Here is a 21,310-nt window from a genome sequence, read left to right as displayed (position 1 = left end):
TCCCTCTCCACAACCACTTCCTGTTCCTCCGTTCAGATGTTTCAGGTAAATGAGGTACTTGACGAGTTACTCAGGTTAGATCCTCATAAATCAGCTGGACTGGACACTCATGACCCTTTCTTTCTGAAAATAGTAGCACATTTTATTGCTGCACCCATTACCCATCTGTTTAATCTGTCCATACAAACTGGTGCATTTCTGCAGGACTAGAAATCTGCATCTGTTTCTCCACTTTTTAAAGAGGGAGATCATTCAGACCTAAGCTGTCATAGCCCTATCTCTACCCTGCCTTGCCTCTCTAAAGTCATTGAAAAGTTAGTCAACAAACAGCTAACTCGCTATCTGGAATCCAGCAGTATTATTACCCCCGTGCAGCCCGGCTTTAGAACTGGCCATGGATGTGTTTCTGCAACACTTAAAAGTGCTAAATGACATCATGTGTGCCATTGACAATAAGGAATATTGTGTGGCTGTGTTTGATGACTTGATTAAAGCCTTTGACTCTGTAGACCATGGGTCACCAACTCTGGTCCTCGAGGGCTATGTTTATGTTTATGTATTTAGCAGACACTTTTGTCCAAAGCGACTTACAAGTGATAATCGGCATGTTGCCCTTGAGGCTAACAACAACAACAATACAACAACTTGACATCAATCATGGAGAGGAGGGAACAAAGGAGTGGACGGTAGAGGGGGGGACAGGTGAAGGGAGGGTGCTAGTTTAGAAGATGCTCTCTGAAGAGCAGGGTCTTCAGGAGTTTCTTGAAAATTGAAAAGGAAGCCGCTGTTCTGGTAGTGCTTGGAAGGTCATTCCACATTTGCGGAACGATGCATGAGAAGAGTCTGGATTGTCCTGAGTGTGGTATAGGCACTGCTAGCCGACAATCCTGTGATGACCGGAGCGGCCGGGCCGAGACGTAAGCCTTTGCAAGAGGATTCAGGTAGATGGGAGCCGTACCATCTCGGACTTTGTATGCTAGTGTTATCAATTTGAATCTGATGCGTGCTGCTAGCGGTAGCCAGTGGAGCTCAATGATCAGAGGGGTGACGTGTGCTCTTTTTGGCTGATTGAAGACCAGACGCGCCGCTGCGTTCTGGACCATTTGAAGAGGTCTCACAGTACAGGCTGGAAGACCAGTTAGAAGGGCATTGCAGTAATCGAGGCGGGAGATGAGAGTAGATTGCACCAGGAGCTGGGTGGCATGTTGTGTTAGGTATGGTCTGATCTTTCGTATGTTATTCAGCGCAAAGCGGCATGAACGAGCAACAGAGGAAGCATGATCTTTAAAGGTCAGGTGTTCATCAATCACAACACCCAGATTTTGAACTGCCTTTGAAGGAGCCAAAAATAGGAAGTCATTTTGGATTGAGATATTGTGCTGTATGGATGGCTTTGCTGGGATGACAAGTAATTCAGTTTTAGAGAATTTGAGTTGGAGATGGTGGGATTTCATCCATTTTGATATGTCAGAGAGACAGTTTGATATTCGTGCAGAGACAGTGTGGTCGTCCGGTGGAAATGACAGACAGAGCTGGGTGTCGTCTGCATAGCAGTGGTAGGAGAAGCCATGAGATCGAATGATCTCACCCAGTGAGGTGGTGTATATGGCAAAGAGAAGAGGTCCTAGTACAGAGCCCTGGGGGACTCCTGTGGCAAGATGGTGCACGGTAGAGGATTGTCCAAGCCAAGGTACACTGAATGATCGTCCTGTGAGTTACGATTCAAACCAGGCGTGTGCTTTCTCTGTGATGCCCATGCTAGAGTATTGACAAAAGCAAGCCATGGTTGACAGTGTCAAATGCAGCCGATAAGTCGAGCAGGATAAGCACTGAGGATTTGCCTGTCGCTCTAGCTTCTTTTAAGGATTCAGTCACTGCTAACAGAGCAGTTTCAGTGGAGTGCCCCTTTTTGAACCCAGATTGGTACGGGTCAAGCAGACAGTTTTGTGAGAGGTATTCTGTGATCTGCTGGACTGGTCCATGGGACGCCAGGGGAATCTTGTGTCAATGCACAAAAGGTGGCGGTGCGTGTGGTGGGGTAGGAACCCTTACTTCATGGATTGTGGTTAACCCACATCTTGCACATGTGTAGCATACCCAAAGGTCAAGTATTTCATCAAAATGAACAGAAATTAACTTTTTAATTTGCAGACACAAACATCCCATCTGTCTGGCCTCCAAACAAGAAACACTGTACAAGGCCTTGTCACCGGATGAAGGAGATATAATAATTCCTAACTACCTTATCTTGGCATGGGTCTGGCTGTGTGCCAGCATTGCTCAGATGACACTGCCCTGTCCGTCCTGCCAGCCAATCCTCCCCGGACCCTGCTGAACCCCAATCACCACTACTTCGACCAAGCTCTCTGTGTGGGTTTGCCAACTGTGTAAGTTGATGGCAGCTCATTCCGACACGATGCTGAAACAACTTCTGGCGTGGAAGTCGTTTGGTTACACGCTGACCAGAAAGACTCTTGGTGCTACCAGCTGGGTCCTCAGACCTCACAATTTGCAGAGGTAGCTGGGATCCTGATAGTGCTACAACTTGCTGCTGATCGTGGTGTCCACGAGCTGGTGATATGCACCAACCCACAGTCTAAGGACTCTTCTTCTATTCACAGTCGGTCCTATGACATCGACACATCTCGTGTACATCTCTGACCTCGGTACCATGTCTCTGATACTTGGGTTGATCTTTTGAAATGCCTTGTCCCTGTTATCGATCTTGAATGGGGGGGGATCTTTGGGCATGTGTTGAAGACCCCCTGCCCATCGATCTATCTCCTGACCTTGACCTTTGCTGTCTTGTGGTAGGTGGCCCTGAGCATGGGGAAAACACAAGCTCCCCGCTGGGCTCAGCCCTTCAGGAACCGCTACCACAGCATCCTTCAGAGCCGCCCTCTGATGTTCGCTCTCTCACTGAACAGGTCGTGGGCCAAGCCGATGCTCTTACGAATGAGGTTGAGCGGGACAAACTGCGGCAGCTCCTACATAAATACAGAGGCTCTCTTTCAGTCGACTCCTTAGACTGTGGGTTAACCACAATCCATGAAGTAAGGGTTCCTACCCCACCACACGCACTGCCACCTTTTGTGCATTAACACAAGATTCCCCTGGCGTCCGATGGACCAGTCCAGGAAATCATTGACAGCCTCTTGGAAAAGACTATCATTCAACTGTAACGTCACGAAATGGCCTGATTTTCAGATCCCACAGGTCAAATTCACAGCCAGGTCAACTTACCCCTGGCTACGACAACCTGCAATTTTTTCCCTCACAGGAGTCTGGGAGTCTGCACGTAGTCCCTCTAATCAGAGCCTACTTCCTTACATCAGCTGGACTGCAGCTCTGAGAGATAATAAAACATAAACAATAACATTCTCCTCCAAGGTCCTTTACAGAGGAACTCCTTTATTCCCAGATGGAAGAAGAAAGAAGATCTATAATTAAAAATAATCATTGAATGAACTTTTGTTATTGCCAATTATAAATAATTAAAAGTTCATTGATCTGTGTTTAATGGTATATGATTAGTATGTTTACTGGATGAGGTTATCACCATTTGCACTCATACAAGACAGAGTAAGGTTAAGTTAACGCATGACACATAAGTTAACCTTTTGCCCAGATTCAGAGTCTCCATCACAGAGGGTGTGTCTCTGAGATGCTTGGTAACATCTCTCAAACTTGTCAGCCCCTGATTGGCTGGCCATACAATAATATCAATTCTTTAAAACCAAATGACTTTGAGTAATTTGTCAGTTCTAGAGCGAGCTTCAGACTGGCCATCTTTAGCACCTCTTTAACCAGCAAGGAGTTTGACACATCGTCAAACTCTTTGAACCTTTGTCGCACCTGCGAAGCTGAATAGTTTCCTGCAGAACAAAGCTGACACAAAACTCCTTCAGAGTTATTTTTAAGACGCTTGGTTTCATCTATCATTGTGATCCGGGGAGACATCCCAGGACTGATTTGGGCGCATCAAGGTTTTTCTACGAGCCAGGTGCAGTGGGGTCGTCGGCCCCGGGACATCTTGGATCCAACGGGGGTCTTCCAGAACTGTTGAGGTAGACACAGCGAGATAACGTCTGCATGTGGTTTTGAAAACAAGAACTTGATAGCTTATTTGCAAACCAAATTCTCTCCATCCAGAACTCAGCTTTCTCATGATTCTGACTCTGAATACATTATATTCACACACAGGTTCCAGACACCCATCTTTTAGTCCGCATTCACTCACAGTAAATAATAGTTTAAACAATTTGTCAAGTCTTAATGGTTTGTAAAATAAATTCTTATTTTGTTTATAAACCTGCCTGTTTCTTGAATCAAAGCGAAGTGTGTACAATCCCTTAATGAATAAAATAATCTTAGAATCTTCTGACTAAAACAAATGAAGACCAGGCAAGGTGATACTCTATTTACATAGAGTATCACAGCTATTGGTCACAAGTAGTGGTTAGGGCTGCAACAACGAATCGATAAATTCGATGAAAATCGATTACTAAAAGCGTTGGCAACAAATTGCGTCATCGATTCGTTGTGTCGCACAACTCTTCCAAAAGCGCCCCCCCCTTCCCGCCCGCCGTTGCGCGCAGACCAGAGCAAGTCAGATCAGCGCGAGGGAGAGCCGCAGATCAGCGCGAGGGAGAGCCGCAGATCAGCGCGAGGGAGAGCCGGTACCGGCAGATCAGCGCGAGGGAGAGCCGGTACCGGCAGATCAGCGCGAGGGAGAGCCGGCAGAATTGCGCTGCTGCGAACCGGTTCCGCATTGTTGCGCAGCGATCCAGGCAGCTGCTTCCAGCGCACGGTCCATTCTCAAAGTGGCGCAACCAAAAAACTATAATTAGCACACGATCGTTCATGTCCGCACATGTTCTCTATTTTCTGTCTTATTTGTGCCTGAAGCTCGCTACTGCGGAGCTCATCACCTGTGCTGTGGTGATGTCACCTCACACAGCATCGAAAACGCGCTCTGCGCTTTTCGGTCAGGAGATCCCTTTGATCTGCTCAAAAGTAACTGATGAGGTGAAAAGGTAAGAATCCAGGCAACAGATTTTCTGGAGAATTAAGAGGAGATGCAGGAAGATGAGAGACAGACAGGACAGGAAAATAGTTAAATAAAAACAAGAAAACAAAACAAAGTGTTGAAAAGTAAAATGTAGGTAGATTTATCTCCACTACACATTTTTACCAGTTAAAAACAATAAGTTATACACATGTAATATTTATACATCTGATACAATTCAGATCACCTTCAAAACTCAGTCACACACCCAGGGCCGTTTCAAGACATTTTGGGGGCCAAGGCAAAATGCCCCCCCCCCCCCCCCCCCCCATAACTGGGCTCCCCAGAAGCCTCTGTAATCCATACCCTCTCCAGTAGTGTTAGTTATACAGTGTTTGTAAAAACCCCTCAGACATTACTGACATGTTCTAATATTATCAGAAGAAAAACTAAATTATCAGACATGCTGTCTCATCTGCTTCTTTTCTTAACTTGCAAAAAGTAACAAAACCATTTGAAAGCCACTATTTGTGGATTCTCTGAAAGTTTTCATGGAGTGTGTGACAACTTATTTTTTTCATTGATCCTATCGTCTAATCTCACAGCTGAAACAAGCATCCTTAATAATCTGTGCACAGGAAGCTTACCGATGCTGAAGTAAAACAAAAGGTATAATAATTTATTATTAATAAAACCTTGTTGCAGCACTAAAGCAGAAAAATTAGATTTTGCATTAAATATGCAAAATATTTACATATGAATTGTTTTAGAGCCCTTTAATTGGCAGAATCTGATATTAATTTAGTTCTTACAAAAAATGGGTCTCAACATGGTTTGTGTGGCGTTGCCATAGTGTGATGTCATAGGCACAGATCCCCTGTCCTCTTGTTTGGAAATGGAAATATGGTCACCCTACATTAAACAAACTGTCCACCCGGGCTTTTGCGCTGCACAGAGACGCTTCGCTGCCTACGACTGAACGTCAGTTGAGAGTCAGTCTCATGCAGACTGACCAATGAAGACAGGGCCTCAAGTTAATACCCTCTCCTCATTGGTCAGTCCACACGAGGTGGGTCAAAGGTTACTCTGGGCGGGTTACGTGTTGTCAGGCATTCAAGTATTGAGTATATTTACTGCATATTACAGTAAAATATTCTGTATGTGACCACATTATGGTGATCCTTGGGTCGTGATGATGGAGCCCTTGAATATTGTTGCCCAGGGTACAACAAAGTGTTAATCTGGCCCTGGTTCCGCCGTCACATTCCCGCAGAAACTGGTTGATCACACCGGGGCCAGACTACTAGCATGTGGTTTTACAACCACAATGTCCTCAGAAGCAAAAACGCTTTTAAAAGGGAGGGAGGAGTCCTAACTGTTGCTGCAGGCGTGTTGTGTGAGAGTGCAGTTATATACTGGTTAATATATTTTTGGGTTCAGTTGCTTTCATGTGGCCTAATGTGAGTCTATTTGGGATCATTGGAATGATCAGCAGCATTTCTTGATGTGACTTTATGGCAGTTGCCCAGGGCATCATCGCAAGGAGGATGGCATTCATTTACTTTTGTTTTATTTGGTATTTTTTCAGTCATTTTTGGAAATAGTGATTAATTTTGATTAATTCACAGCCTATGTTTAATTACATTTAAAATAAATGTCAACAGATGAGATCAAACAAAACAGATGAGAATTGCCCTTAAGCTGTTTAACTTGGACCAAGCATTTTAGGTCACAGATAGATGTAGCTTAGGGTCTCTGTCTATACACCTTATATGACAATTTAGGTGATGGCATGTTGTTTTTCTGCTATTGAACTGTTTTCTAATAATGTTGTGTTAAATAAAGTGAAGGAAGGAGAGAAATAACGTTTCCCTAGCAGTTTTTAAAAATTTCCCCATGTAATCCGATTAATCGATTAATCGTGTCGAGACCCCATCCGATTCATCGATTATCCAAATAATCGTTTGTTGCAGCCCTAGTAGTGGTGATAATATAAATAGCTTTTCAAGCAATTTACTTAACCTAATTTACCATCTATTATCATTACACAACCCTTGAACAGCACCTACTCGGCTCTGTTGTGGCCAGTAAGAAAATCTAATGGTAAGTGGTGACTAACCATCGACTACAGGAGACTCAACCAACAAGCTCCTTTGTCTCGGTGGCCGTTGGCCCGCCTGGAACAAGAACTTCTGAAGGTGAGAGAAGCTAAATACTTTTCCACCCTTGACATTGCGTCTGAATTCTGAACAATCCCTGACCATGAATATAAATGAGCCTTCACCTTCGCCAACCGCTAGTACACCTTCACACATTGTCTTTTTAGCTACTGCAAGTCACAGGGCTGTATAGTGCAACATATATGTTGCACGTGCGATGATAACTCTTTATAGACATAGCACTCGCGATTTCATTTTCTCCCTGCGTCCTTTGCATTTTTGCGGGTTTTGAATTAGCCTACCTGTAGCTCCACTCTCCTGACTGTAACTGAGGGAGGACGAGCGAACAGTTCTCAGATGGAGGCTCTGAGCTCTCTGCTGTCGCGCTGCATCACAGGTCTGGTTAGGATGCCACAGTTGCTTACAGTGGTAACAGAACTCCGTACCGCAGCCTTCTCTGCCGCACGTAATCTTTGGACAGCTGGCACACCCGAAGGCTATTACTGCATATCTGTGGAGGACAAAAAAGAACACAATGTGATGTGCTTCACAATGAGAGAGGATGCATATCATACCCGTCTCTGACAGATGCTTAAAAATATAAGCACGAGCTTTAAAATGGTGTTCAGTAAAAAAAAAACAAATGTATAGTTAAAGAGCAAATAGCAGGTTAGAGACTCCCATGAACCAATGTTCAGAGAAACATAATAGAAACTCGTAAACATTTTTTTTCACAAACATACATTATTTAGGCTTTTAAGAGTTATTTTTGTGGGAAAAGTTTTTTTTTACCAGAATCTTCCTCTGTTCGGCCTGCCTGCGTCATTTCTCTGTTAAATGTCGATTTAAAGATCTTGTCTAAAATTTTAGCAATCCGATTAGATTTTTTATTGCCTATTTTGGTTAATGAAGACCAAACTGGGTTTATTAATGGTCGTAGCTCTTATAATATGCGTCGACTGCTAAACACCATCCAGATTTATCAGAAGGAGTCTAAGGATGGTCTCGTGCTTTCTCTGGACGTGGAGAAGGCATTCGACCGTGTGGAGTTACCATATCTGTTTTACACACTACATACTTTTGGTATGGGAGAAAATTTTATAAACTGGGTAAAGTTTCTATATAAAACTCCTTTATCAGCGGTGCTCACAAATGGGGTACGATCCTCTTGCTTCGGCATCTCAAGGGGCACGAGACAGGGATGTCCTCTCTCTCACCATTGCTTTTTGGCCTCATAATTGAGCAATTGGCTGAGGCAATCAGGTGTAATGAAAATATAACGGGTCTCAGTATTGCGAACAGAGAGCATAAGATCTCTCTTTATGCTGATGATGTACTAATCGTAGTGACTAAACCAGAGATGTCTATTCCCTGTCTGATTGAAACAATAGATATGTTCAGCCAGTTCTCTGGCTATAAAATAAATTTTGATAAATCAGAGGCTATGCCCCTGGGTACCTTGAAACAAATACCCGTGAGATCCTTCCCATTTAAATGGTCACCAGAAGGTTTTACCTATCTAGGAATACACATTATGCCAAAACTTGATCAGATGTATAAAGCCAATTTCTCACCCCTGTTAGAACGTATTCGGCTGGATTTAGATAGATGGAATACCCTTCCTGTGTCTTGGATAGGTCATATTGCTCTCTTAAAAATGAATGTTCTACCTAGGATTCTCTATCCAATACAGATACCAGTGCTGCTTCCTCGTAAGGTACTGAAACGATTAAATAGTTGGTTTAGTTCCTTTATATGGTCCAAAAGAAAGGCACGTCTTAAAATAGCTACTTTATGTCACTCGTCAGCAGAGGGGGGCTGTGACCTCCCGGACATTCAAAATTACCAACTCAGTGTACATTTGCGCATTATGGCTAACTGGACACGCAATAAGTCTACTTCACTCTGGTTGGACATTGAAAGTTCAATGTCGAACCGTCCTTTAAAATCACTGCTTTTTCTAAAAAAGGGGAAAACCCTCAAAACTGTCTGTACCAACCTGATTACATTACCACAATTACAGCGTGGCAAATAATAAGAAAATTAGAGGGTGGGTCACAAAAAACCTCGGTTTTTACTCCAATATGTGGAAACCCAGATTTTCTACCTGGGATTATAGATGATAACTTTGGAAGATTGAGTGATAAGGGAGTATCCAAATTACAAGATCTATTTGATGGACCTACCCTGATGTCATTTACCCAACTGACTGAAAAATACAATATTTCAAAAAAGGACCTTTTCTGATACTTACAAATTAGAGACTTTATCAGGAAGGACACTACACTTCTGGCATGCCAGGATGTGTCAGATACTGAGCGCCAGGTGTTTTCTGCCAGGTCAGTTACTTCTATTTGTACATTTTATAATATCATTAAATGCTATAAAACAAGGGAATCTTCCTGCCTGAGGGAACTATGGGAAAGGGAACTCAACTGTTATGGGCCATTCCCATCTGTACCGGGTCGGCCCGGGCCGGGTAGCCCCAGTCGGCCCCAGCCTGGCCCGGTTGATTCCACACATCCTTGCCTTAAGCCCATGTGGGCTGATTCTACCCACCAATCAGAGGCTTGCTCTAATGGAAGGTGTGAATTTGCTGTCAGCAGTGGGCGTATTGGCCCTGGTCGGCCTGAAGCAGTACCCCTCGGGAAGAGGGCCGAGAATGAGCCTTGGTTGGCCCGGGAAAATTCCAGGCCACCCAGATATGTAAACAACCTACGCTACCCGGCCCGGGCCGACCCGGTACAGGTGGGAATGGGGCTTAACATTACTGAAGATGACTGGAACAATGCTTTGAGAAACGTAAGAACCTTAGGTGTATGTAATAGGGTTAAAGCGACCCAACTTATGATTTTTCACAGAGCTCATATATCACCCTACCAAAGGCAGAAATTTAACCCCACCGCATCTTCACAGTGCCTGAAATGCAAAACTGACGTTGGCACTCTTATGCACTGTTTCTGGTCCTGTATTAAGGTGAAGCAATTCTGGCAGATTATCTGAGGGGAAATGAACAAAATTTTGTTTGCGAATAATAATCCCTCATTTCATTTCTGTTGTTGGGAGTGGTCGATCCGGTTGTCAGTGGTAAATATGAAAGGAGACTCTACAGCATATTGACTAGAAAGTGTCTTCTCCTGAACTGGGTAGCTGACAAGATCCCCTCCAAAACACAGTGGCAGAGGGTTGTGCTCAGTTATGCCTCTCTTGACTGTCTAACATGTCGACTGCATTGCAGGGATGAAGCCTTCGCCAGGACATGGAAACATTTTCTACTGTACGTTGGACTGGATTTCTCTGTATTCTTTGCTAGAGCTTTGGTGTAGGGACACCGTTGTGCGAACTGAATCTGAACTTGTATATATGTGAGGAAAGGGAGCCAAGGATTCATGTTGTTGTTTATGTTTGTGATTGATGTTAAAATAAATAAAAAATATTTTAAAAAAATTAAAAAATATTCTAATTCTGATGGACCAGAACCATAAAGTTATGAGTTTGCTACACGCCCCAGAGAGCAGAGACAATTTCTAAAAGCCGCGCATCCTCTCCTGGTGGTCCAGGCGGCGGTTCTGATCGTTCCGACCCGGAACCCAGCTGAGCTGCACATTTCTGGTGGTCGGTTCTGACGGTGATCTGAGCTTCAGAAATCCACATTTTAATTTTATAAACCCCTCTACAGGTCTCCGGAGCCCAGCGCGGACCTCCCTGACCCGGTACCGACCGATGTGGGCTACAGAAGTCCGTGTTTTCAGCTGCATAAAACACCCTCAGGCATGGAGATAGAGGCGTTGTTTAAAACTACAGTTTAAACTATAGTTTATCAAAATGAACACAATCCAACATTAGTAAACACACACACGGACTGGATAACATGACTTCTCTACCCTAAAACTACCCACTCTCCACACTGAGATTAGGGGTGTAACGGTTCACGGAGGCGTGTTGAACCGTTTCGGTCTGTTCGGTCCGGTCCACTTGCGTACCGTTTCAGTGGATTTTTTCCTGTAAATAATTAATTTTTATTTGCGTGATTTAAGTGCAGCAGATAAAAGTTCCTAGGAGTTTCTGCACAGACGCTGTATTGAGTGACACATGATGGCTGGATGCTCCCGATCTCCGTTTAAAAAATGATCTGCAAATTAAGATCAAGGCCTTTCAGAGCGGATCAAACCAGCTGGCTGTCGCTGCTACAGGAGCCTGTAGACTCCTAACGGAGCTGCTACAGGTGCCTGTAGAGACGCTGAAGGTAGCTGCTACAGGTGCCTGTAGAGACGCTGAAGGGAGCTGCAGCAGGAGCCTGAAGAGACGCTGAACGAAGCCGCTACTGGAGCCTGAAGAGACGCTGAACGAAGCCGCTACTGGAGCCTGTAGAGACGCTGAACGGAGCGGCTACAGGAGCCTGTAGAGACGCTGAACGGAGCTGCTGCTGGAGCCTGTATAGACTCCTAACGGAGCTGCTACAGGTGCCTGTAGAGACGCTGAACGGAGCTGCAGCAGGAGCCTGAAGAGACGCTGAACGAAGCCGCTACTGGAGCCTGTAGAGACGGTGAACGGAGCTGCTACAGGTGCCTGTAGAGACGCTCAACGGAGCTGCTACAGGTGCCTGTAGAGACGGTGAACGGAGCCTCTACAGGAGCCTGTAGAGACTCCTAACGGAGCTGCTACAGGTGCCTGTAGAGACGCTCAACGGAGCTGCTACAGGTGCCTGTAGAGACGCTCAACAGAGCTGCTACAGGTGCCTGTAGAGACGGTGAACGGAGCCTCTACAGGAGCCTGTAGAGACTCCTAACGGAGCTGCTACAGGTGCCTGTAGAGACGCTCAACGGAGCTGCTACAGGTGCCTGTAGAGACGCTCAACAGAGCTGCTACAGGTGCCTGTAGAGAAGCTGAAGGTAGCTACTACAGGAGCCTGTAGAGATGCTCAACACAGCTGCTACAGGTGCCTGTAGAGACGCTCAACAGAGCTGCTACAGGTGCCTGTAGAGACGCTCAACAGAGCTGCTACAGGTGCCTGTAGAGACGCTCAACAGAGCTGCTACAGGTGCCTGTAGAGACGCTGAAGGTAGCTGCTACAGGTGCCTGTAGAGACGCTCAACAGAGCTGCTACAGGTGCCTGTAGAGAAGCTGAAGGTAGCTACTACAGGAGCCTGTAGAGATGCTCAACACAGCTGCTACAGGTGCCTGTAGAGACGCTCAACAGAGCTGCTACAGGTGCCTGTAGAGACGCTCAACAGAGCTGCTACAGGTGCCTGTAGAGACGCTGAACGAAGCCGCTACTGGAGCCTGTAGAGACGGTGAAGGTAGCTGCTGCAGGTGCCTGTAGAGACGGTGAAGGTAGCTGCTGCAGGTGCCTGTAGAGACGCTCAACACAGCTGCTGCAGGTGCCTGTAGAGACGCTCAACAGAGCTGCTGCAGGTGCCTGTAGAGACGCTCAACAGAGCTGCTGCAGGTGCCTGTAGAGACGCTCAACAGAGCTGCTACAGGTGCCTGTAGAGACGCTCAACAGAGCTGCTACAGGTGCCTGTAGAGACGCTGAACGAAGCCGCTACTGGAGCCTGTAGAGACGGTGAAGGTAGATGCTACAGGTGCCTGTAGAGACGCTCAACAGAGCTGCTGCAGGTGCCTGTAGAGACGCTCAACAGAGCTGCTGCAGGTGCCTGTAGAGACGCTCAACACAGCTGCTACAGGTGCCTGTAGAGACGCTCAACAGAGCTGCTACAGGTGCCTGTAGAGACGCTGAAGGTAGCTGCTACAGGTGCCTGTAGAGAAGCTGAAGGTAGCTGCTACAGGAGCCTGTAGAGAAGCTGAAGGTAGCTGCTACAGGAGCCTGTAGAGAAGCTGAAGGTAGCTGCTACAGGAGCCTGTAGAGAAGCTGAAGGTAGCTGCTACAGGTGCCTGTAGAGACCCTCAATAGAGCTGCTACCGGTGCCTGTAGAGAAGCTGAAGGTAGCTGCTACAGGAGCCTGTAGGGATGCCTAACGGAGCTGCTACAGGTGCCTGTACAGACACTGAATGGAGCGTCGTGTTGTCCCTCCCTCCCTTCTCCCACACTGTGCAAGCATGAAGCGGCTAAAATGTAAACAAACAAACATGTCTGTCAAACCTTCTCTGCACAACAGGAAACACTGTTAGATAAAAACTACTGATCCAAATGAAATTACACTAAGGCCGATGATCATTCACACATCACCGTTAGTTACTAAACACATCAATTAATGAACTATAGTGGTTCTAAAGTCTTCTACACTAAAAGCTCCATTAGTCATGTTTATAAAGTTTTAGCCAACAAACAATTATAACACAAATTAACCTTTTCATGAGAGAGAGAGAGAAAGAGAGAGAGAGAGAAAGAGAGAGAGAGAGAGAGAAAGAGAAAGAGAAAGAGAGAGAGAGAGAGAGAGAGAGAGAGAGAGAGAGAGAGAGAGAGACTATGGTGTGAACCAGTTGTTTCTGCCAGTTGAATCTCTTGGACTTCCCTACATGTGTAGCTCGGGGGTGACGGCGGCTGAAGATATCGCGTTAGCATTCACACTTGTTCAATTTTCAATTTTAATTCTGGTGCCTGCTAGCAGCTGAAACACATCCTCACATGCTTGTGGATATCATATATTCTATATGAAAACATGACTGTAATAATAAGTAAAGGTTAGCAGCTGTAGCTTCAGTGTGCTCATAGGAAACGTGACAAAAGAAAACAAAACACATTTCTCTTTATGGCCTATATTGTTGTCATCATCAACGTAACATGATTTACAGAATACATGTGACCAACTAACATTTCATGTTCTACCACCGGATAAAAATATGAAAAAACCAAAATATGAACCAATCAGATCTTAGATCAGGTGAGAGCCAGGCGTTTCCCATCATCCTCTAGGTTTTGCAGCCGAGGGAGAGCAACTGCAGCGCCTTGCTCCAAAATCTGCGGCCGCCTTGATCTCACGAGGTTATCGTTGCCTACGTATGCATGACGTCAGAGCAAGTTGGCGTCAATTCGGACACATATCTAACAGGCATGCACTGCTCGCCGATCACTGCTGGTCTAATCTGCGCAGAACTGGCTCATCTCGAACAGTCAATGGCTCGAATACAGCAAAGCGGAGTTGGTGATGTACGCCGTAAGTATGCGACAACAAAATCGTGTTTTGTTGAGGGAACAAACAAATTCAAACTTGAATACGTTATTATGTTTGTGAATGTGTACAAAATAAAGGTTTATTACATTTAAACGGTTCAGTTGTTATTTTGACTCGTTTTGGCAGCTGACCAGCGGGGCCGGTAGATTCTTGGCGGGGCCGGTAAATATTCAGAGTTACCGGCCCGGCTGGCCGGTTGGTTTTGAAGTTAATGTCCACCCCTGTTTAAACAACAATAAGTTAGCCTGATGAGTGAAAGCTAAACATCTAAAACAGATTTACCTTTCGTGTGCCATGTCTGTATAAATTCGCTGCTTACCCACAGTCTGGTGCGGGGCACCAGCGGCAGTCCGGGTCAGCAACCAGCCACCTTCTCAGCATGAACTCCTCGTATTTCTCCATGAGCACTCGATCACAGAGGATCATACAGATATCGTGAGGGTTGTAGCGCTCCGAGCACTCCGGGCAGCTTATATTGACACGTGACTCTGAGATCTCGATACGCAGATACTGGCGCAGGCAGTCGATGCAGGAGCGGTGGTGACAGGTCATAATGTCAGGGAAGCTCTCCCTTGAGTGGCACAGAAGGCACAGAGGGCACTCCAGAATCTCGGCCCCCCCTACAATCACTACCATAGATGATGAGGAGGAAGAAGACCCAGAGGCAGATGAGGTGGATGCAGCAACAGCAGCAGAAGCAACTCCGGTACTAGTCACAGAGAAGGTTGAGCTCTTGTCATTACACATCTCTGAGTGGATGCTTTCAATACTGGCAATGCCATCAACTCCATTTAGCTCTCCGTGACCAGGATGCTGAATCTCTTTGGACCTTAGGCACCCTGATTTAGAGTCACGCCCTCGTCTTCGGAAAAGAGAAGCCAGGGAGATGCGTCTTTTCTTGGGAGCCTTCTTTACAGATGGCAGGGTGATAGAAGAAGCATTGGACTGTAGGTCCCGGTCAGAACCCATCACCTCACCGCTTCCACCATCCAGCTTCTGTAAGCTCATCTCTCCGGAGAGAGGGGAGGGGGGTGCCAACGGGGTGCCAGGGCTGGGGAGCCTGTCTGTCACATGTGCTGAGAGACCTGGGAGTCGGGTGGAGCTGGGATAGGGGGTAAGGTGGTGGATTGGAGAGGGAGTAGGGGAAGGGGGTCCAGGGTGGGGGGACAGGGCTCCAGAGGGCCCATCTGTGTTTAGGACATGGTGGCTTCTCCTTATCAACCTCGATGTCAGATCTAGGAGCCGGATTTTGGCGAGGGGGTGGGAACTTTTTCTGTGAACGTGATGCAACAGAACCTGATGGGAGCAAGGAAAATGTGTGGAAAAGACCAAGACAAGAAGAGATGGGAAGAGGGAAAGAGAAGAAAAGAAAAATGTTATGGTATCACTTTCAACAAGGCATTTCACATCATTACACACATGTAGAAAACAGGACTGTGGCCATGTTCAGGGGCTGCATCCTTTGAAGGCTGCATTTGGAGGCCGATGAAGTCAGAGAAGCAGGGCATTAGCAAGAAACTGGGAAAGTGGGTGTCCCACAGGATAGAGTGACCGTTCCCCTTCGGGGGGATCCTAATTTCATTTAATCATTTTTCATGTTTTTTTTTCATGAAAAAAACGTGAAAATCATGTTTTCACCAGTGAGGTGAAGTCACCGGACCACGAGTGATGTGCTCTGCTGCAGCAGAACGCGTCAGGCCCAAATAAAACACAGAAAGTACCAGAAAGAATTTGAGCGGACATGAACGATCGTGTGTTAATTATATTTTTTGATGAATTCACTGAAAATGTTACTGTGGCCATGTGTAGGATGCAGCTGCCTGCTGTGTGCATCAATGATCAGCGCTCTGCTAAAAGATATCCCTGGTGTATGCTGAGAGTCTGTATAGTCAATGTAATGTAGGGCTGCAACAAACGATTATTTGGATAATCGATTAATCGGATGGGGTCTCGACACGATTAATCGATTAATCTGATTACATGGGGAAATTTTTAAAAACTGCTAGGGAAACGTTATTTCTCTCCTTCCTTCAATTTATTTAACACAACATTATTAGAAAACAGTTCAATTGCAGAAAAACAACATGCCATCACCTAAATTGTCTTATAAGGTGTATAGACAGAGACCCTAAGCTACACCTATCTGTGACCTAAAATGCTTGGTCCAAGTTAAACAGCTTAAGGGCAATTCTCATCTGTTTTGTTTGATCTCATCTGTAGACATTTATTATAACTATATTGTCAAACAACTAATTTTTAAATGTAATTAAACATAGGCTGTGAATTAATCAAAATTAATCACTATTTCCAAAAATGACTGAAAAAATACCAAATAAAACAAAAGTAAATGAATGCCATCCTCCTTGTGATGATGCTCTGGGCAACTGCCATAAAGTCACATCAAGAAATGCTGCTGATCATTCCAATGATCCCAAATAGACTCACATTAGGCCACATGAAAGCAACTGAACCCAAAAATATATTAACCAGTATAAAGTGCACTCACACAACAGCATGCAGCAACAGTTAGGACTCCTCCCTCCCTTTTAAAAGCGTTTTTGCTTCTGAGGACATTGTGGTTGTAAAACCACATGCTAGTAGTCTGGCCCCGGTGTGATCAACCAGTTTCTGCGGGAATGTGATGGCGGAACCGGTTCGCAGCAGCGCGAGTCTGGGCCAGCCCAGTAACAATCTTGGACCAAAATAAAGGGGGGCAAAAGGAGATGTTTTTCCAGACGCCAAGGAAAATTAAATGCCAACCCACCCACCCACCCACCCCCACTCCTGCAAAGAGTGTCACTGAGAGTTTATGGCTGATAACCAATATTTGCTGATACCGATATACTGACATTAATGCTTCTAAAATCAGCAGATTTTGTATAGAATGAAAATTATTAAAGCTGAATTTACATTATTATGTACACACACACACACACACACACACACACACACACACACACACACATTTATGGTTCTGAGATGATTTCATTCACTGTTCACATGAATAAACAAATATACATCACCCCCTCACCCTCTGAAACAGGCAAACAAATGGAGACGAGATGGAAAACATATCGATTGTTAATATCGGCCAAGTTTTATTTATCGAACCAATATGTTAAAAAATGACTAACAACGGCCGATACAGATATTGATGCCGATATATTGTCCATCCCTAGCTGTAGGTCAAAAATCGTAAATCAGTTTTGATGGATGGTAAAGCTTATATCGCCTCAAGTATTAAAAAAAACCTGAAATTTCAATCTCTGATTTGGGGTTGTCACAGTAACCGGTGTAGCGGTAAAAAAAGTTGACAATATTAATAACCGTCTTGTTTTTTTAAAAATATATTATCTCGGTGGGTTTACCGTGGCTGCAGTGTAGGCGCGGTGACCCTTACCGGCCACCGTATCATCTGCTAAAGTTGCCGGCGGCACATGCGCGCTTTGTTGTTTACGATCAAACTTTCTTGAAGCTAAAGCTGAAATAATGGCCAAAGGAGGAGACGGCAGCACGCAGGACATGTATTATCCCTCAAAGAAGACAAAAGTGGGAAGTACGGGCATTTTTTGGATATTTGAAGAATGCCGAGGGACAGTTGATAGAAGACGGCTATCCTGTTTGCAGCACGTGCAGGAAAAGTGTCTGTGAAAGGCAGCAACGCTTCAAATCTCATGACACATCTGCGTGACCATCACCCACAACTCTACAGTCAACACAAGGCAAGTTAGCATTAGCGTTTTATCTAAAATGCGTGATCCGAGGATTTGGGTTGAGGGAGAATGCAACGAGTCGCTATATAAAGCAGCCGCAGCGCCGCTACCTGCATATAAACCGTGTCGCGGACACCCCCATGTTGAAATGACGCTATGCATTACGGGGCTCCCAGGGGCAGATAAGAGTTGGTCTCTCTCCGAGAATAATTATGAATTTAACAATGATTACTGCCTGATGACATTTTCCCACATCTGCAAAGCTCACTGGAAGGACACAAACCGAGGACAATATTTTCCTGATATAGGGATTATTACTCAAGTAAGGGTAAAAAAGTATCTGATTAGAAGGCTACTTGAGTACTGAGTATCATCTGATCTAATATTTTTAAAATGATGACATCAAAAAGACAAAAAATAAGAAGTTATGGGCAAGACTAAAGGAGAAAAATGTAAACAAATAACATAATTACAAAATAACAAATTTTAGGTAAAATTTAGACACAAACTGAGGACAATATTTTCCTGATATACAGGGTTTATTTAGTTGTCTGAAAATATAACGCATCTAAAAAAATACTGCGATAATACCGAAAACTGATCATTTTGGTCACAATAACCGTGAGCTTAAATTTTCACACCGTGACAACCCTACTCTGATTTCACTAGCTTTGTTTTGCACCGTTGTGGTTGTTGGCCAACGTACAGTGAGCTAGTGGTGGGAATAAACCTTAAGGCTACACAGTCCTATTTCACAGCCACTCATTCCTGGCCTTCATCGTTGACGGAGAACCCAGTTGGGCGACGTAGACTGGGTCTGTCGAAAGATGCAGCCCTTGAATCCAAACACAGTGCACTTCTCCAGAAACTGTTCACCAAACCGAGTCAAAAAGCATCTCCACTTTCACCAGATGCTATTTTGTGTAGGTTTTGTTCCGTTTTAAGCTCAATTTTTCAATGTGAATCTGCACAAGCTGCAGGACTTCAATGTTCCTGCTTGCTGTTGACATTTTGCTCAGTCAGTCAAAGTGCACATTTGCTTTGCTAATCAGAACATCAATCAAGAGAAGAGGACATGGGGTTATTAACCTTGGACAGCATTGATGCAAAGAGACAGTGTTATGATTGGTCTGCAAGATCCACAGTGATGTGGCCTGGGGCCGTCAGCTGCTGATAATGGCAAACAGGAGGAAGAGTGTGATAAAGCTAATCACACTTGAGCAAAGGTTTTCCAATGTAAACCATCTCCAGCTACTAGAACTGCAAATGTACCAAAACATACATACATACAATTAAAGGTGTGCTAAAATTAGGGACGTTCCGATTAAGGTTTGGCGATGGGAAAAATTAATCGACCATCGGCACTGGGCTGAGCAGTTACGGTTGTTTTTTACAGGAGGTAATTTGTTTATTGATTTGTTATTGACTAATATTTTACACGCTACGCACAGAGAACATCGCGGAGGTAACAATCAAGAAAAGATCTCCATCAGCGCATCTGAGCCTTTTCTCACCTCCGCCTCTGGCTATGCATGCGCAAACTGCACGCTGAGGAGGGGTTTGGAGAGCGTCTAATGCGCTCGACATCATGCACTACAGTGCGCCGTTGAGTGGAAACCCTTCCATCTTTCAGAGTCTGGAAGACTTCTGGTTATTTCATTTGGAGAAATGTTTCCTGATTTAAAACTTTGGCTTAAGTAGCACTCGTCGTTATTCAGCACTTGGTTTGAGTGTGTCAGCAGAGCACGGATCCATCCAGAACATTATTTAAACAGGCATGAGTCTGTCTGAAGCAAAAGTCTAAATGCTCATAACCTCTTCAGCAAGCTCCCTAGAGACATTTGATCACACACAAGCTGCAGGTGACCAGTTCAGGTTTAAGCGGCGCAGGAAGAATGTGCGTTCGAGCCGCAGCAGGTGAAATGTTCCTAATTTAATGAGCAAGTCACCCCCTATCAGAGTCTAACTCCACTCCCACTTCATGTTTGAAAAATGCAATAAATGCTTTTGCCTGGCAGACCGAGAGGGCGGAGCTGCTAACAAATACACACACACACAGGCTCATGACAGCACTGTGACATCATAATGTACCAGTTTACATCATAGCATACCTCTTAGCCAATAGCAGTGGCAGATTTAAATTCAAATATAGTTCAGAGTTTTTACCTGACAATGGCAGAACACTGCCAGTTTTAGGCAGAATAATTAAATTTTAACTAAGATGCACTGAAGTGCCAAATTATTGACTACACGTGTCTGCAGCACGATTAGACACTTGTTTATTTAGTTTATTAGCCAAAAAAAAAATTATTTGGGGGTGACTTTAGGGCTGCAACAAAAGATTATTTGGATAATCGATTAATCGGATGGGGTCTCGACACGATTAATCGATTAATCGGATTACATGGGGAAATTTTTAAAAACTGCTAGGGAAACGTTATTTCTCTCCTTCCTTCACTTTATTTAACACAACATTATTAGAAAACAGTTCAATAGCAGAAAAACAACATGCCATCACCTAAATTGTCTTATAAGGTGTATAGACAGAGACCCTAAGCTACATCTATCTGTGACCTAAAATGCTTGGTCCAAGTTAAACAGCTTAAGGGCAATTCTCATCTGTTTTGTTTGATCTCATCTGTTGACATTTATTTTAAATGTAATCAAACATAGGCTGTGAATTAATCAAAATTAATCACTATTTCCAAAAATGACTGAAAAAATACCAAATAAAACAAAAGTAAATGAATTCCATCGTCCTTGTGATGATGCCCTGGGCAACTGCCATAAAGTCACATCAAGAAATGCTGCTGATCATTCCAATGATCCCAAATAGACTCACATTAGGCCACATGAAAGCAACTGAACCCAAAAATATATTAACCAGTATATAACTGCACTCTCACACAACACGCCTGCAGCAACAGTTAGGACTCCTCCCTCCCTTTTAAAAGCGTTTTTGCTTCCGAGGACATTGTGGTTGTAAAACCACATGCTAGTAGTCTGGCCCCGGTGTGATCAACCAGTTTCTGCGGGAATGTGACGGCGGAACCAGGGCCAGATTAACACTTTCTTGTACCCTGGGCAACAATATTCAAGGGCTCCATCATCACGACCCAAGGATCACCATAATGTGGTCACATACAGAATATTTTACTGTAATATGCAGTAAATATACTCAATACTTGAATGCCTGACAACACGTAACCCGCCCAGAGTAACCTTTGACCCACCTCGTGTGGACTGACCAGTGAGGAGAGGGTCTTAACTTGAGGCCCTCTCTTCATTGGTCAG

At 44.7% G+C, this 21,310-nt stretch overlaps 1 protein-coding gene across 1 annotated transcript in view; it reads right to left on the bottom strand.

Annotated features, from left to right (window-relative positions):
• The window catches only part of rnf19a (ring finger protein 19A, RBR E3 ubiquitin protein ligase), a 40,162-nt gene extending 24,563 nt beyond the window's left edge, over nucleotides 1-15,599 (bottom strand). The window contains exons 1-2 of the mRNA XM_070550854.1: nucleotides 14,623-15,599; nucleotides 7,470-7,678 (exon numbers count right to left, since the gene is read on the bottom strand). Of these exons, the coding sequence (XP_070406955.1) occupies nucleotides 7,470-7,678; nucleotides 14,623-15,311 (898 nt within the window). The 5' untranslated portion in view covers nucleotides 15,312-15,599. The remainder of the gene's footprint in view (nucleotides 1-7,469; nucleotides 7,679-14,622) is intronic.
• Nucleotides 15,600-21,310: the final 5,711 nt, after the last annotated feature.

Source organism: Nothobranchius furzeri, chromosome 5 (genome assembly GCF_043380555.1).
Source record: "Nothobranchius furzeri strain GRZ-AD chromosome 5, NfurGRZ-RIMD1, whole genome shotgun sequence".
NCBI classification, from domain to species: Eukaryota; Metazoa; Chordata; class Actinopteri; order Cyprinodontiformes; family Nothobranchiidae; genus Nothobranchius; species Nothobranchius furzeri.
The sequence above is the reverse complement of the archived record's forward strand: the minus strand, read 5'-3'. Positions and strand labels throughout refer to the sequence as shown.